This window comes from Trichomonas vaginalis, chromosome I (genome assembly GCF_026262505.1).
Source record: "Trichomonas vaginalis G3 chromosome I, whole genome shotgun sequence".
NCBI lineage: Eukaryota > Parabasalia > Trichomonadida > Trichomonadidae > Trichomonas > Trichomonas vaginalis.
Window position 1 is genome coordinate 6,674,324 of NC_067203.1, and position 17,521 is coordinate 6,691,844.

General features: G+C 36.7%; 4 protein-coding genes and 6 pseudogenes across 10 annotated transcripts, besides 3 other annotated features; 6 read left to right on the forward strand and 4 right to left on the reverse strand.

The window, feature by feature from the left end:
* Nucleotides 1–9,188: part of a mobile genetic element that runs on past the window's edge.
* On the forward strand, nucleotides 277–1,257 carry TVAGG3_0941220 (annotated as a pseudogene). Its single transcript has one exon. A coding segment is annotated over exon 1 (981 nt).
* TVAGG3_0941230 lies at nucleotides 5,409–5,992 on the forward strand (annotated as a pseudogene). The gene has a single exon. A coding segment is annotated over exon 1 (584 nt).
* Nucleotides 6,324–6,713, forward strand: TVAGG3_0941240 (protein of unknown function, DUF4108 family; the record flags this gene model as incomplete). The annotated part of the gene is made up of 1 exon (XM_051252903.1): nucleotides 6,324–6,713. One exon carries the CDS (start codon nucleotides 6,324–6,326, stop codon nucleotides 6,711–6,713), a length of 390 nt encoding a protein of 129 aa, XP_051078477.1.
* TVAGG3_0941250 lies at nucleotides 8,282–9,129 on the reverse strand (annotated as a pseudogene). Its single transcript has one exon. A coding segment is annotated over exon 1 (848 nt).
* A 390-nt stretch (nucleotides 9,189–9,578) lies between the features above and the next one.
* TVAGG3_0941260 (uncharacterized protein) lies at nucleotides 9,579–9,779 on the forward strand (the record flags this gene model as incomplete). The annotated part of the gene is made up of 1 exon (XM_051252904.1): nucleotides 9,579–9,779. The coding sequence occupies one exon, from the start codon at nucleotides 9,579–9,581 to the stop codon at nucleotides 9,777–9,779; it is 201 nt and encodes a 66-aa protein (XP_051078478.1).
* Nucleotides 9,780–9,807: 28 nt separating this feature from the next.
* TVAGG3_0941280 (uncharacterized protein) lies at nucleotides 9,808–10,416 on the reverse strand (the record flags this gene model as incomplete). The annotated part of the gene is made up of 1 exon (XM_051252905.1): nucleotides 9,808–10,416. The coding sequence occupies one exon, from the start codon at nucleotides 10,414–10,416 to the stop codon at nucleotides 9,808–9,810; it is 609 nt and encodes a 202-aa protein (XP_051078479.1).
* Nucleotides 9,808–10,416: a mobile genetic element.
* Nucleotides 10,417–11,191: 775 nt separating this feature from the next.
* TVAGG3_0941290 (uncharacterized protein) lies at nucleotides 11,192–11,476 on the forward strand (the record flags this gene model as incomplete). Its single annotated transcript, XM_051252906.1, has 1 exon — nucleotides 11,192–11,476. The coding sequence occupies one exon, from the start codon at nucleotides 11,192–11,194 to the stop codon at nucleotides 11,474–11,476; it is 285 nt and encodes a 94-aa protein (XP_051078480.1).
* A 22-nt stretch (nucleotides 11,477–11,498) lies between these two features.
* Nucleotides 11,499–12,763, forward strand: TVAGG3_0941300 (annotated as a pseudogene). Its single transcript has one exon. A coding segment is annotated over exon 1 (1,265 nt).
* Nucleotides 12,764–12,858: 95 nt separating this feature from the next.
* TVAGG3_0941310 lies at nucleotides 12,859–13,121 on the reverse strand (annotated as a pseudogene). Its single transcript has one exon. A coding segment is annotated over exon 1 (263 nt).
* A 144-nt stretch (nucleotides 13,122–13,265) lies between these two features.
* On the reverse strand, nucleotides 13,266–14,100 carry TVAGG3_0941320 (annotated as a pseudogene). The gene has a single exon. A coding segment is annotated over exon 1 (835 nt).
* Nucleotides 14,101–14,358: 258 nt separating this feature from the next.
* Nucleotides 14,359–17,521: part of a mobile genetic element that runs on past the window's edge.

A 17,521-nucleotide genomic window follows, 5' to 3' on the forward strand; every position in this document is an offset into this window, starting at 1 on the left:
GTTCAGATACAACCAGACATGGAAGAAATAGTTCAGCAACAACAGCTAGAAGAGCCTGAAGGAAACGAACAAGTCACTCCTTTGGAAACTAACTTCACAGAACTAGATGAAGATTTGGAACAGCCGAAAAATCTTGACCCTCAACAAGAGTATGCGGAGAATATGGAATATTTCCAAGAGTCTAAAAAAAATTCGGCTGACATAGTAGAAGAATATCGAAAAATGTTTGCCGACATACAAAAGACTCCAACATCAGATGAAAATATCCAGCATAGAATGGAAGAACTGAAAAAAAATGTACACAAATACAACAACCCTTTTTACTTACGAGCATTTAACGTTCAATCTTCGGATGAACTCGGTGAAGATAAAAGGTTAAATTTCAAGAAAACATATAGAAATGAAACATTGTTTAAAGTTCATTCAGAACCTAACCAAGATGGAAACAAACCTACTTTTGTTTCTGCAGACGATGGAACTACAATGAGATGGGGTCATAAAGCTAATCCGGATAGGTGGTTCATAAACTTACAACCACAATTCCAAGAAGTTGTAGACGCAATGGAAGTGAATGGTGAACCAGATGTAGCTGGTATTTTCAGCGCGGCTTTAATGCCATTGAAAGATATGAAAGATGCAGATATTTTGGACCAGTATGAAATGAACATGGCTGATGGAAATATAACACCTGACGTTCTAGAACATTTATCTCAAAGAACTACACAGAACCATAGAGATGGTATATTTGGTGAAGAGTTTAGAAAGAAAGTTAGGGAGGAGAAGGAAGAGAACCTATTGTACATGACCTTGCAAACGAAAGTTTACAAAATGTCATAAAAACTTACTTTGCAGACAATGAACCGAGAAGGGATGAATATTTAAGAAAACTCAAATGGACAGTACCAAATGAAATGTTAGTATTGAAAAACATGTTCCTTGACAAAATAAAACCAACTACAGAAATAAACGACGCAAGACTGAAAGATTGGGTAGAAGCTTTCCCATTCACAAAAGATATAGTGGTAACATGGAAAGAAAACCAGAATGGCTACAAAAACATATATTTGGAAACGAGCTTATTCCATATGGACAGGCACTGTTTGAAGAGCTTGAACCAGAAACTCAGGAAAGAGTCATGCAAACAATACGCGAAACTCAAATACAGACTATGACAAACTCTTTCTAGGATATAGGTTACCTGAGATGGGCGACCAGAGCCAAAAGGCAAAAAGGACATGGGAAATTTGCAACATACTAGATGAACATAATGCAAAGATGCAACAACTTCAAGCAGAGGGCAATGAAGGAAAAAGAAGAGTTAAAAACTCAGTCAGGAAGAAAGTAAAGCTTGGTCGGAGTGGGTTCTATTATGACATATAAATCCAACTATTCTATATTTTTACTCATATGAAATGTACGCCGCTCAGAATATAACGCCAACAGTTTTGGATGCATGAATGGAAATGTTTCCGAATGGTATAACGAATGCGACAATGCCATTAGAAGGTCAGAAATAGTTCCTGGAACTTACGAATATACAACTGCTGTTTCTTATGGAAACGTAGGTGAGTTTGGAGAAGGTTCTTCAACAACAGTAGATATTGCTTGCGACAGGTTTCATATTATTTCTATTGACAACTCTTTCTTATACGTGGAACAAGACATTGAAATAAAACCTTCTGCCAAGTTGTCTGACAAGAAAGGTTGCAATGGAATTTTCTATGTCGGATACCAATATGCTCCAGAAGTTTTCATGGGATATAAGATATATTCTAACTCTGACTTAGTTCAAACAGTAACATGGGCAAACTATGAATGGTTCGCTTTGAGAAACTCAGTACAACCACAAGCTAGAGAACAAACAGACCAGTATGCAACTATTGAGAAAATAAGAAGACTTGACCCTAACGTTCCAGGAGTTTATGTTAACCTTTCTGGACAGATGAAAGCTGTAACAAAGTAAAACTGAAACTTAGAGTTCCTTTGTCATCTTTCCTCATCTTCAGGTTTTTAAGATACTTGCCAAACTGGGCAGGAAAAATTTCTATTCGAACTTACTCCAAGCAAAAATAACTTAGTCATTGCACCAACACAAGACCCATTCACTCTTACAGACGTAAAGGGAGCAAATCAAACGTCATTCGCCGATTTTGCAAAGACAAAGTTGACTTAGACTTTGGTTTCTCAAACCTCAACACTGAAGTAAACTATTACTTCAATGCTGCTGGAACTGCTTGGGACCCAGTTAAGTTCACATGCAAAAGTTTGAATGCAAGAGAATAGAAAGCAGACTTGCAGTCTATATGTTGGACCCAGATATTTCAAATGCTTTAGCTGCCAAATATATTGCAGTTCCACTTATGTTCCCTATACACCAAATATCTGTCAAAGACTTTGCAGGTGAAGTTGGAAACCAAAGTGCTGACCCAGGTGCAAGAACAGATATTGCTTAACAACTGCAATGAAACATGCAGATACTATGTTTGTACTGTTCAGACGAACTATAAATGACTATTCTTGTTTCTACAACCCTGGTATTAAATATCATATAAACATAGATGGCAAATATTATCCAAGAGAAGAATATTCTACAGTTGAGGATATGAGGTCATACAACTTGACATTAGATGCTATGAACTTTAACAACAACTTCACAACAACCATTAACCCTGAAATGCAAAGTTCTATTATGCCATATGTGAAAGTATGGACTCATACAGGAGCTCAAAAAACTCAATATACAAATGGAGACCGTTCAAACTTTTGGCTTGGCATTCCATTTGCTGACTCAGAAGACTTTATGGGTGGTATTTCAACTGTTGGTACAGTTCAAATACAATATACTGGTGACAGAGACGGTCCAAATGAATTGAAAGCAAAGAAGTTTACAAAACCAATAGCACTTTTCACGGAAGATGCTCTTTTGAAGATTCGTTCGATGAAACCTGCTGGGGCTCCTCAGATTGGCATAACGACAGCTTCCATCGAGCAGATTTTGGCAGCAGGTCAGTAAGTTGTTCTTGAACTGACTTCTCTCCGTCAAATATTGACAGTACGCCAGTTTTGACATAAAATTGTATTATAAACTTACCTTTAGAAATATCTGTAAGTTTTGTTGTTATATTTTTGTCTGCTTCAAGAACTTTCACCATTTCAGTTATACCAACTTTCTTTGCTTTATGAAAATATTTTGGTTCAGCAAAGACTGCTATTCTATAACATTTTCCATTGTTTGTGTAAAGAACTATTCTGTCAATGTATTTGTATTGTTTGTGTGTGTAAACTTTGTTCTGCTTCAATTCGAAGAGATACTCAAATACGTCCATCTTTTTATTCTAAGTAAAATGTCATTTCCGAAAAATAGAAGCGTAAGTGTTTCAAAAGGTTTAATGGCGTGGCAGATGTGAAGTTAAATTCACCAACTCAAACAAACAGTCAAAGTGTTGTTGTCAATGTCAAAGAAAGAGATGTTGAAGTGGGGAAACCATACGAAGACGAAGATGGTATAACAATAGTTCCTGTAAAAGAACAACCAACATACCCTGAAGTTAGCAGAGACTTAAGTTCTGTTGCAGATATTCGAAACGACTACCAACAACTTAAAGACAAACTTAAAACTCAGGAGAAGATTTGTCAAGCTTTAGGTATAATGTTAAACTTGGTCGAACACAACCCTGTAAAAGTGAACTCATATGTCATTGCACCTCATGAAGTTTTGAAAGAACTATTGAAACTTTTGACAGAGGCAGACGATATAAACATCAAAGAAATAGAACCCGACATTGCTTGCTGTGGTGTTTCATATAATGTCATTGACAAGATATACGTTATGAAAGGAGGTGAAACGTTGAACTTAAAATATAGTTTCCCAGACGTCATAAAAATATTTGACGACCACAACATTTCATTAAAATTTACTTGCTAAGTAAATGGCAGAAGATAGTGGTTTATACTATTACGACTAAAAACCCTGAGTCATATAATTCTATAACAACAAACTTACAAAGTCCTCAAGGACGATATTGTAAACTAACCTTAAACACAATGACGACTAAAGCCTGTTTTGCTCTTTTGACACCAGAAGACTTTGTTGTTGTGAATGGTAAAAAATACTTCTTTGAAGATACTTACTCAGATATACCACCAACAGGTTTTGTTGACTTATTTAATACTTTAAGGACGGATGTAACATGTGCTGCAACTAGAGCAGGTTTCATTATGTTTGGATGTCCGACTGAGTTTACTATAAACGATATGAGCTATAATACAAAACTTATATCTGGTTTTTACTACCAACAGTTTCCTATAACAGGAAAAGGTGTCATACAAGGAATGTCTGTTCCATTGACTTTAAGTACACCAATCTTATATATTGTTTCAAACTTAGGTTCAAAGTGTTATTCGAATGTCGACAAAACTACTATGACCAAAAGATACTCATGCGTATAAACAACACTTTCTCTGCTGGTTTGCCTATTGTTCATTCGAATGCAGAGTTTTCAGCTTTAGTAAACTCAAACACTTTAGCAAACATAAACTTAACCTTAGTTGACGCAAACTTTGTTCCTGTAAAACTTTTATGTCCTATGTATTTGTCAATGACGGCAGAAAGTTTCGAATTGGAAGATGCAACTGGTGAAAGTATTGTATTACAAGAACAACTTCAACAACAAATAGCTCAAGAACAACAAATGCAACAAATGGAACAAATGCAACAACAAAGTCAAGAATAAAAAAATATTTTTTTTATTTTTATAAAAATGTACAGAATAGATGTTTCAGATTTTTATGACTTCCAAGCGTTCAGAAATATGTGTCCATTTAGAGACTATAACAAAGCAGTCGAGAATTTGAAACGTTTAGTCATTTATGTGACTCTGCCCCAGAATGTTATGTCATGAAAGAATGGGATGTTGTCTTTAACAAACCAAGAGCAACAATAGTTTCAGAACAAGAATGTAGACAGAAACTTAAGAAAATAAAAGTCGTACAAGTTGGAATGAAGATGTTAGATGCTTGGGATATCTTATTGTCAAACTTGAAGATTTTTCAGTTCGTGGTATAAAGTTCTATACACCTTCTCCAAACTTCTATTCTATCTTCACTGGATATAAATATGAACAAGTAGAATGGAAAGAAAATGTTATAGAAGCTTGGTTAGACCATGTCAAAGAAATTATATGCAATGGAAACGAAAAGGTTTATGAGTATATCTTATGTTGGTTTGCAAACATCTTACAACATCCAAGTGCTAAAAATGAAACTGCTCTCATATAATTGGAAAACAAGGAACTGGTAAGAACACTTTCTTTACAGATATCTTATGCAAACTGTTAGAGGGCTATTCGAATCCGAATATGACAAACTTAGAAAACATCTGCGGTAAATTTAACTCTTCAATAGAGAATATGAAACTTATAGTATGTAACGAACTTCAAAGTATAGATACAACAAAGGTTTTAAACTCAGATGCTTTGAAGAGTCTTATAACAGACAAAGTTGGAGTTGTTGAAAGAAAATATAAAGACCAAAGAGTTTGTGAAAATGTTGCAAATTTCATCATGGTTTCAAACAACGCCGTTCCGATGAAGTTAGAAAGTTCTGACAGAAGATATGTAGTTGTCAGAACGTCAGATTCTCATATGCAAGATACAGAATATTTTGACGACTTAGCAGAAACCTTGACATCTGACTTTTACAACCACTTGTTCTCATATTTTATGACATTAGATATTTCTAAGTTCAATCCAAGACAAATTCCATATACCGAAGAAAGACAAACATTGTTAGAAGCAAACAAGAGTGTATATGAACTGTTTATAGATGAAACGACTTTGAGTGTTTAGATGAAAGGTCATTGTACGATTCATATAAACAATATTGTCAAGAGTATGGTTATATGGCAGCTTCTAAACGTACATTCTTGGCAAATGTCAAAAGTCTTTTAGATGTTCAGAACGGCGTATATACAAAGAAAAATTTTTCTGAGTAAATTTAAAAAAAATATTTTTTTATTTTATTTGAAATGTACGCTGAGTTTGTTGGAAAAGACCTAGATAACGAAAATAGATATGCGCTATTCTGGTTAGATTGTCCTTATGAAATGTATGAAAAAAGGGCTTTATATGAAGAATATAGAAAAATATTGTCATGAAAACGATATAAGACTAAGCTCTAGAGAAAAATTCTATGCTGGTATAAAACATCTTTTCGAAGTTCGGAATGGCAAATATAGAAAGAAATAATTTTTATGAGTAAATTTTAAAAAAAATATTTTTTTATCCGATAGAAAAGATGACGAAATATATTCAGTCAACAAGTATATGTCAGGAGTTAAAGAAGAACTAGACCCATTCGCTTATTTGAATGTTTACTTCTACCATTTTGAAAAGTCTACATTTGACAAAGTTTGGAACATCGAACCAGTTAAGTTTGCTATTGTGACTAAAAATGGTGCGAAATTTGAAGACTTAGACATAGAAGGTTTGTTAGCAGTCAAAGAAAATTTTGACAGAAGGTTCTCAAACCTTAAAGAAGGCAAAGCATACAAACTTGTTATACCTTATGAACCAAAGAAAGCAGACGACTATGAATATTATGAGTCTAAGATAGTTGAAGTTCAAGGTAAATTAGGTAAAAAGATTTTAGAGTCTAAGCCAGTGTTTGCTCCTAAAGAGGAAGAGAACATTGACATTGACCCAGAAATGTTCTAAAAATAAAATTTTATTTTTACATGTCAAATTTCTTTTTCTCTGGAACTGGTTCAGGTTCTTTTCTTCTCTTCTTTTCTCTCTTCTTTTACTTTCTTTTCTTTCTCTCTCTTCTTCTTTTCTGGTGGAGTTATGTCAAATTTCTCAGAACCATATTTATGTAAAAGTTCTTTGTCCTTTAATAGCTCATCTATTCTGTTTTCTATTTCATCTTCAAGAACAGCGCATGTGCCTTCTTTGCATTCTAAGAACTTTTGTTGGACTTCATCTTTCCAATCGGTGTCATCTCTGTCAACAAGTCTGTCATTGACAAATTTTAAGACTGCTCTTTGTAATGTTTTATGGTTCTTGTCATATTCCCAGAAACAGAACTTTAGAACAAATTCCCCTTTCTTGTTTACACTATGTAAGATTTTATGGTCGACAGAAGTTTTGCTGTCGAAAAGTTTGTCTCGAATATAGATAGCGAAATCGCTAGACATTTTCTAAAAGATAAAAATTTTAATTTTTCTAAAAATATGTTAGAAAAAAGTTTGCTGACATTGACAAGAAATTTGAGAATGTTTTAAAAAGAACAAGAGGAAGTTAGAAAATGCTCAGATAAAACCCATACATGACAAGTTCTTATTTGCTCAGAATGGTATAACAGGTCTAATTGCACCACCTGGGTCGGGTAAGACTTTCACTTATCTTAAAATGGCTGCACAACAACAAGAACTAGATGAGAAGAACCCATTCTATGAGTTAGTTTCATTTGTAGTACTTCGGTCAATTTGACCAAACCGTCAATTCGTTCAAAGATATTATAAAGAAGTCTAAGTTAGTATGTATAAAAGACTCTGAGTTGTTAGATTGGATAAAGAAGTACCAAAGAAGAGTTTTGAAGTACAATGCTATAAATGAGTATGTCAATTCGAAGTTTAAAGACCCAAATGAGGAAATGCAGAGAATATTAGAGAAGAAACACTTCAGAAACAAACAGAAAGAGATAGAATACATTTCGAAGAAATTGCAATCTTACGATTGGAAGACTTACCCTCACAGATGTCTTCTTATCTTAGATGACTTTGCTTCTCATCCTTTGTTAAAGAACAGAGAACAAGACATGTGTCGAATTCTTAAGAAGCTCAGACACTTTAACATTTCAGTTGTCATTTGTGTACAGACAGCAAAGAGTTTAAGTAAGGATGTAAAAGAATACTTACTGATATCATACTTTTCCCTGGATTGTCCGAAGACGATTTCATGGAACTTATGAAAGAGTCCATGGCAGGTAAGTTTGACAGGACATTTGAACTATGGGAGAAGTACAAAGTCATACAAGACCCTCATACTTCTTTCAGAATTCATATCTACGCAAACAAAGTTCAAATTGTAAAAAGTCAAGCTTGAAAAATAAAGAGTTTTGGCGACCAGGGTTTTTTCACTACTCGCTGTTCTTCTCTCGGTTTTTCGAGGGAAGCAAGCATATGAGGAAATTCATGAAATTTCATACGGAATTCACAAAAATATATTTTAGGTGAAGAGGTGAGATTTCACCTCTTTTTTCACCTCTTTTTTCACCTGTTATTTTATAAGCGTTTTACATGAATTGTATGATGTATATTTGAAATCCTAAACAATTTCGTAGCTTCTATTTCTTCTTTTAGTACATCGAATGTTTTAACTACCGAAGGTTTCTTTATACTTCTTCTTGACATCTGAAAGAAGGAAATCTTCTGCTGTTGGATAGTTTTTGTTCAGAAATTCTAACATGTCCATTTTATCTTCTGCTGGTTTTCTGCTTCTTTCTTTAATCTGCATAGTCGTTTCTCATACGTTCTATCTCTTTGACTGAGTAGTTATATTTCCTAATTGCTGCTTTACATTTTGAACATTGCGGGTTCATTTTTGCGTTATATTCTGAAACCTTACCTGCTAAAACAACTAAGGCGTCAATTGCTCTCTTCATCTCGAACATAGCGGGTTTTATTTGTTCGTTCCATACCTTACCCCTCTATCTTTATCTCTTATTTCCCAAACACATTTTGCAACTAACGAAACAAAGTTGTCGTAGGTCTTAAACTCCCCAGATTTATATATGTCAGAGATGTTCTTATATACCATATCGCAATCTTTGTCCATAACTTTGTGGTTGCAATGAAATCCAAGAAACTCATAGTTTACCTTTCGTATGAACTTCTTTATTTCTACTGAGTCAGTTGCTTTGACTTCAATTTCATCGAATTCTGGAATAGTGAGTTTTTGTTGTTGGATTTCAGGAAGTTTAGGTAGATGGTCAATAATGTCCTGCATTTCATAAAGATACTGTTCATTTGTTTCATCTTTGCAGTGCAATCTAAATCTCCTTGGAGAAGTTCTTGCTTTATCTTCTGGATTTCTGTTTCGAAAGTATATGAAGAAGGAATGAAGCTTTTCATCTCTACTAACATTGAAGTTGGATTCATAACTAACGAGTTTGGTGCTGTTGTTGCTAACATGTTCTTACAATAAAAATAAAAAATATTTTTTTAAAAAAACCAACTTTATTTTTTATTTCATGAAAATTCATGAGGTGAAAAAACAGGTGAAAAAAGAGGTGAAATCTCACCTCTTCACCTAAAATATATTTTTGCTGAAAAAGTGTTTTTTTCATGTCCGAAGACTCGAAGGTGCAACACTTCCAAAATACCGACGAACTCAGAAGAGCAGCATGGCAGTATCTTCTTGACAACTTCTTTGAGTTCTCCAGGTACACCTTGGAAAATGCTGAAGAACTCCGACACAGAGAATTTGGAGAAATTGCACTCCAATACTACCTTGACAAACAAAGGGTAAACAAAGGGTAAAATAAGACTAAAAACTTAACGTTTAAAAAGTGACATTTTTATGAGCTCCGAGTCACCGAGAAAACTTGGTCAGATGTTAGCAGCTTACTTCCCTGAGGAGGATGGAAGCGTTACATACGTAAGGTTCAAAAACAACGAACCTGGAATTGCGTACCAAATTCGCAATTACATGACCATGGAAGAGTACGAAAGGTTTCTACAAGAGAAACCAGCTCTAAACAACTCAGAAAAGAAAGAGTAAAAAGTTTAACTCGTAATTGTTTATTTTTTTACTTGTATGGGCAAGCTGCAAGAATGAAGTCGACTATCTCAGTCTTTGTCTTGACCAGTTGGACTGCTCTTGCGAGTACGTCTGTTTTGCGGTCTCCAGCTGGTGTCTGACCTTCGTAATTGCGCATGTTCTTGAGAGCTCCAACTGTAAATGGCTGTAAGATGAAGAGTCTCTCAGACTGCTTGAGGTAGTCTTCACGGTCACGAACCGAATCTGTGGTACGAGTCGAATTGGTCGACCTTAGGGAAGAGACTGAAAGCCTGTCATCTTCCATAGGGGCTGTGGCATACTCTTTGCGTAAACGGTTCAGACCTTCTTCGAACTCTTGGTCTCTCTTCGATTGGGATTGAGATTGGAATTGGGGTGGAGGGTTTGACATGAACATCCAAGGGTTAGGGAAGTAAGGCATGGGTTGAGGAGGGTAGTTTGGAAAGCCTTGTGGTGGGTAGTTTGGAAAGCCTTGTGGTGGGTAGTAACCTTGAGGTGGAAATTGGTAGTAATTCGGAGGTCCTTGTTGGAACTGAGGTTGCTGAGGAGACTGTTGTGGTGCTGGAGCATGCTGTTCCTCTGGCTGTGGAACGGGTTCAGTAGGTGGGACGTCGGACATTCGTTTGTGTCTTAACCGTCTTTGTTCTGAAACAATATAATATTGTCTTGAAAAAGTACAACATTGTCTTGAAAAAGTACAACATTGTCTTGAAAAAGTACAACATTGTCTTGAAAAAGTACAACATTGTCTTGAAAAAGTACAACATTGTCTTGAAAAAGTACAACATTGTTCTGAAAAAGTTCAAGACTTGTTCTGAAAAAGTACAGCTGTACTCAAATTTGAGAGACATTGTACTGAATTTATACAACATTGTTCTGAAAAAGTACAACATTGTTCTGAAAAAGTACAATATTGTCTTGAAAAAGTACAACATTGTCTTGAAAAAGTACAACATTGTCTTGAAAAAGTACAATATTGTACTGACTCAGTATGGAGCTTGACCCCTTAGACGAAGCAATTTATCTAATTGAGGTAAATGAAACCGTGAAGGAATATCTCAGCAAGTGCAAACCAAGCAAGTCCATTGGCTTCTGGTTGTCCAAGAATAGTGTCTTAAAGTTGGAAATTGAAACAGGTGTTGCAATTCAAGTTCCAGAAGGCACTGCATTCGATGATATTAAGGATGTGAAGAAAGAAGCCCTCTTGAAGTTCTTCATGAAACGTCCTTGGATACTACTTCCATATCGTGAGAGCCCAATTCCACGAATTACACAAATTCTCAGAGCACTACTTCACTACTCTGGACAGCCGTTCTTCATAACCTCAGAAGGCGACATCCAACCAATTCTTCAGCCAGTTCAGTAAACATCTCATTTTAACTTCACTTTTTTTTATGTTTTTACTCACACTCGTACTCAACAGGTTTGTGTACAACTATTTCAACTGTGAACCTTGTATTGACCGGTCTTCCTGCAAATGCAAGTTCGGTCAATACACAATTTATGGTGGCAAGAAAGACAGTGGGGAATGTTATTCTGACATCTGTTGTTGCGCTCGAGAGAGAATTGAAATTCCAGACCCAACTCCAACACCAACACTCAAGTTGCCAAAGACTCATGTGAAGAAGAAGCCTTCTGGTAAGTTTCTTATAGCCATATACATGGCACGCTTTGAGTAAAAACATTTTTTTCATTTTTTGAATGAAGCAAGTTAAATTCGTCCCACACCAATCTCAATGGACCGATGAAGAGTTTCAAGCCATGGTTGAAGGCGTTGAGAACGACATAGACGGCGAACTTGAAGGAGCTCAAACCACAATTGCAACCAAAATTGCAGAGTCAAGGAACAGATAGCTCCACTTAAAGCTACCAAAGCTACTCTTGACCTCATGGATAGTTACCGTTTAGAAGTAAAGAGTGGAATAAGACAATTAAAATTAAAACTTCTAAACTACGAAGCTATACTCCAAAAGTTAGCAGAAATGAGAAGACTTTACCAGAGCTACTTACATGTAAGGGACTTACCTTCAAGCAGTCCGACCAAAGATGAATTTTCTGACATTGTCCCAATTTTGTCCGAAAGTCAGCTCAGATGTTTTGAACTGCTCCCAACATATCCAGAATATGAACGTTTGCCTGAACTCTTCCGCAATCTCAAAAAACGTTTTTTGGTTCTCATGTTCGAAACTTTTATCGGAAGAGACAACAAACGTTCAGAAGAAGAACAAGATATTATTTTAAACTTGTTGTATGACATAACGTCATAACAAGCTTTTTGAAGTAAAACCGTCATTCTCAAACCACTTCATTTTTTCGATGTCCGAACAAGCACCGAAGCCAAACTCAATGGCAGATGTCCTTTCAATGTTGCCAGAAAGCGCCCAGTTCAAATTCAAATTGAATTGAAAGCTCATCTGACAAACACCGTTAAGACTCTCCAAAGTAGTCTTATGGAAGAGATGACCAAGCTCAAACCCGATGTCCTCATGAACCAAGCTTCCAATGAGAAATGCCTGAATGATTTGACGGAAACCTTGCGCATTTACGCGAGAGAGAACCGAGACCTTGCCAGACTCATCTACCGTTTCTTCGAAGAGATAGACGCCATCTGGAAGGTACTCGGAAAGGACAGAACATGCAACACCGTACTTCGTGAACACAGAATTGAAGAAGGAATTGTCGAGGAAGAAGAGAAACACGAAGAGGAAGAAGAGGAAGAAGAGGAAGAAGAGAAACACGAAGAAGAGGAAGTTTGGGCAACCCTTGTTGCCGATGACACTTACGAAATTTCCCAACCCTACCCATACCAAATCCGCAACAAGGAGACAGGCAAGGTTCTTACCCCAGTCCTCAACAACTTGGGACACTTGAACCTTACCCTTCGGAATTACGGTTCAATTTCCATGGGCAAGCTTGTCGTTCAATGGGTTCCAAATCCAGACAAGAAGACGGGTCAGACACATTGACGGTGACAAGCTCAACAACCGTAAGGAGAACCTCGAGTGGTTCTAAGAGTAAAAAAATTTTATTTTAGGGGGAAACCCCGAGTAAATTTAGGTGTTTAGTTGCGTAAGTAGCTTAAATTAATGAGAATTTGGACAAGTAGTTCCTGACCCCTGAATTGGACTCTTTCGTCATCCCAGTTGCGTAGGAGGTCGTCCCAGAGGAGTTGGTAGAATTGCCAATCCAAGGACGATTTGTCCTCCCAGGCATTGAGGATGTACTGCTCGTAGAGTCTCATGACCTCTGCCTTGCACCAGACACCCTCTCCCTTGGAACGTAAGGCTTCTTCGAAGTGCTCGAATGCGATTGGCTGCGGACCATCTGAAATGACACTTTTTGTCCGTTTGGTCAATGTTCGTGTCTCGTGCCATAGTCGACGAAAATACAACAAACAGGTTATATATGAGTTTGAGACCAAGAATGGTGTAACTCGACCTGTCCGATTCAAATTCGAATAAAAATTTTTTACTTCATGCAATGTTTTATTTCTGTGCCGTCTTCAAGTATGCCCCAGTACTTACGCTTGGAGAGGACATGAACTTCGGTGAAAATTTTGTCCAATTTGAATTGACCCATCTTTTCACCGACCATTCCCATTTCAATGAGTTTGTTGCCTTCTTCGTTCGTCATGAGTGCGTCAATGTTCTCATAGTAAACCACACTTTGGATTTGACTTCGGAGAAGAATTTGTTGTAGTTGTCAAGGACTGCCTTTGCGAACTGAGGGTAAGACCAATGTTCGACAATAGGTTTTAATGTGGTTACTAAGCCACTTTGACCTTGAGTGAATTCGTACTTCAAAACAAAAGGAGAAAACCTTTCAACAAAGTTGTCGACCTTCTCATAGTGTTTACTCTTCATCTCTTGAGGTTTCTTAATGGAATATCCCCATGTCGAATTCATAAGCAATTTGAGTGTCATTGCAAGTTTGGGGTTTGAAGCTTTCCTAATATCATACAGTTGTTGTATGACTTTTCCAACTGTATAGTTCCTTCCTGGGAACTCACCATCTTCGTTTGGAATTCCAGTCGGGATATATTGGACGAACCTCATGTACGCAGCGTTAAGGTCGACATAGTATATCTTTTCATCTGAGTCGAACTTGTCGCAACCAATGGGTCCAGTTCGTGGAAATTCAAGTGAGTCTCTTATCTTCTGAGAAACTTCTCCTGTTATCTCATAAACATCGTCGAAGCAACCTGTTTCATATAAAACCTTCTGACCTAACTCGATGCTCTCCAATACAATTTGACGTCAATTGGATGTCTCAATGGAAGTTTGTTTATAGCATCTTGAAGTTCTTGCAACCTCATTGGAAGTTCTTCTGGTTCAGGTTGGTATCCGAACAATCCAACTCCTTTTGGAAGTGTACTTCTTTTGTGCTAGAACTTTGTCTGGAACAACTTTTGGTCTTGCTAACAATGAAAAGTTTGTTTCGTCTTTTGGTACAAAAGTTTCTGTCAGCTTGTCATCTGGAATTGGTTCCAACAAACCTTTCTCGAAAAGAATGTTACAGCTCTGACAATGTTGCACTTGCCTTTTCCGAACAATGGGTTTGTAAGACTTTCGTTCAACATGAAGTGGTTGTGGACAATTACAATCTTCAACCATGGTAAGTCTTTGTCAACAACATAGTCGTCATGTGAAGAACCTTTAGCTGTAGGTATGTTGACTCGGATATTGACATTTGCCAACGGTGCAATTTTTGCCAATTGACCTCTGAGAATGTACCTTGTCTTCACACATGACTCAAGATACTTCATCTTCTCATCTGTAACAAGACCAGAGTTCCTGAGACATGTAAGAATACAAGGTTCATTGACAATTGTTTCAATTGAATTGTAAATTCCATACCTTGTCAAGTCAATGTCAGACTTATTTATGAACGGGAAGTATCCAGCATGTTGTCTGACTGCTTGAGGGTTAGGTTGGTACCATTCGAACTTACACTTGCAATTCCTTCAATTGCATTCAAAATGTCTGAGTCGGAGTCAACCATTTGTTCTCTCTTTGTAGTCTTGAAAGCGTCAAGAAGTTTGCGGCTGTTGTGACATTGCCATGTGCATAGTAAATGTGACCATCCAAATCTGTTACGGTTAGTCTGAGATTGTATCCTTTCTTATTTCCGTCTTGAATTGCAGCAAGTACACCCATGAAGCCTTCTTTGTTCTTTCCTTCGTCAAAGTTTACTGTAAAGGTTCGACCAGATGTAATTTGACTTCTAACTTCACGATACTTTTCATATGCATATCTTGTTCTTTCCATGGGAGCATGTGCGTCTTCACCTTTTCCTTTTTTCCTTCTCAAAGGATGCAATTGTTCGTCATGTTTCCAGTAGAATCTGGCAAAGCCGTCGTGTCCTTCAACTTGAGGCTCACTAACATCGAAAGGCATGTCCATAAGACGTTCTTCTTCTAACCTCTCTAGTCTGTTTGGATAATTTGCGCGTGCTGTTTCCAAGTCCATTTCATAGTCAGACCAGCCAGTTTGTCATAGACTTTTATGGGTCTTCCCTTCCTATATTTAAACTTCTTTGAAACTTTCCAACCATATCTTTCTAACTCTGCTTTTATTCTAGCAGACCTTCTATCCATTCTATACGGGGGCATTTTTATAAAAAAAAAAATTTTTTTTCTTTACTTTACATAACCGCCTGCTGCCATAAGTCTTTGACGCCAACCCATACCAGCTAATGAAGGTTGACTTGGTTTAGTTTGGAAACTAACTTTGGTTTTGGTTTATCTTCAGTTTTTGGCTCACCTTCTTCTATCGGTTTTTCGTCACTTTTCGGTTCCTCTGACTTTACTCACTTGCAGGAGTTGTTCGTCAACATCTTCATAAATATCATATGCCATTTGTTTTTGTTTTCCTTTCAACTTTTTGTGTTTGTTGTAAAGTTTAGAATATTTCGACTCTAAGTCAATGAGATGTTCTATAATGAACTGTTGGTCAGTGAAGTAAACTTTTCCATCTGTTGTCTCGAAAGCTCCTTCAGACTTCAATATTTTATTTGTGAGAGTCTGTTTCTTTTTTGAGATACTAGCCGTTCCATTTCTATGAAAAGTGACTTTATAGTTAGGGTTTGTATTTCCAGACCTGGCACTTTCTATTATTGAATTTTTCTCTTCATCTGTAAGTTCTTTGACAGGTTTTGACAATGGTTCTGAACTTTTTGTTTGTGGTGTCAAATCTACCGTTTCAACTTCTTCGGTCATTTCATCTCAGTAAAAAATTTTAGTTTGGTTTGTTTTCAACTGGTTGTTTAGGTTTTTTAAGTCGGTCTAAAACTTCCTGAGGTATAGGAAGAACTTGACAAACACGTGGTTGTGTAACTGCTGGAAGTCGACAAATCCATCTTGAACCCATTTGTCTCAATGCTGTATTGTTCATTTCATCTCAGTAAAAAATTTACATTCCCCACGTTTGAGGCGGTTGCGGTTGGTTGTTGTTTACCCATTGTTGTGCATGGTTATATCCTCTGTTAAAGAATCTTTCACCTTGGTCCATATAGTGCCCTGCTTGGTTATAGTAGTCATTTGCTTTGTTATAGTAGTTTCCTGCTTGTCTTCCTACATTGTCCATCCATCCTTGAACTTTTCCTCTTGTTTCAGGATTTGGAATAAGATTTGCTGCATCTCGTGCTACCTCCCAACCTTTCTGTACAGTTTGTATAATAGGTTGTGCTTTCTCTTTCAGTATACCTAATGTACTCAAAATCTTCCTTCCAATTCCAAATGCACCTCTGGCTATTGTTCCCACTGCGGGCAAAAATCTGGATGCAACTCCTGCTAATGCGCCAAATAAACCCATTTCTTATAGGGTAAAAAATGACGAATCCAAACAAGGACCCCTATGTTTCTAAAGCGACAAAGAAAGCACTCATGATAAAAATCTTTAGTTCAACACCAAATGCTTGGTTTATGGATATCTTGGAAAACATTCCGAGGTATAGAGAAGATGGACCACCATACTGGCTAATATTTGTCGGTCAAAACACAAGATACTGTGAAGCCATACCATTACAGTCCAAAAATATTTTAGATGTGAAAACTGCTTTGACAATATTCGTTGACAAATACCATCCAACAAAACTGACATCTGACTGTGAAAGTTCTTTCAAATCAGACGATATTAAAAACTATCTGCGTTCAAAAAATGTAAACCAATATTTCATTGTCGACCAAAACCATTCTGCTCTTGGTGTCATTGACAGTTGTATAAAAATCTTAAGAGACTTAAACCAACCACAAGGTGGTGAGGTAGATGAAATGTCATATGACGACAATATAGACACTTCTCCATGGCAAAGATGAGACAAGTTTTAAATATTTACAATAGCCGTAAACAAAAAGGTTTGGGAAACCACTCCCCCGAAGAAATGAAAAACAACCCGACTTAGAGAAAGACTATATATTTAATAGTTTAGTCAAAAGAGACAAACAAGAAAGAATGCCAGGCTTCAAACTTAAGAAAGGTGACAAAGTAAAAATAGAAATACCTAAACGCGACCCATATGAAAATACTATTGACTATGACAACAATGGGAACTCGACAGGTACTCACGTTCGTGTTCGTAAAAATAGAAGAAAGTATACAAGAGAATATTATGAAGTTTTAGGCAAACATGGCAAAATGTACAGACTGCAAGCAGAAGATAAAACTACTATTGTCAGACCTCGTTTCAAACTTGTAAGTTCAAGGTGGTATACTTTCAAAGACAGT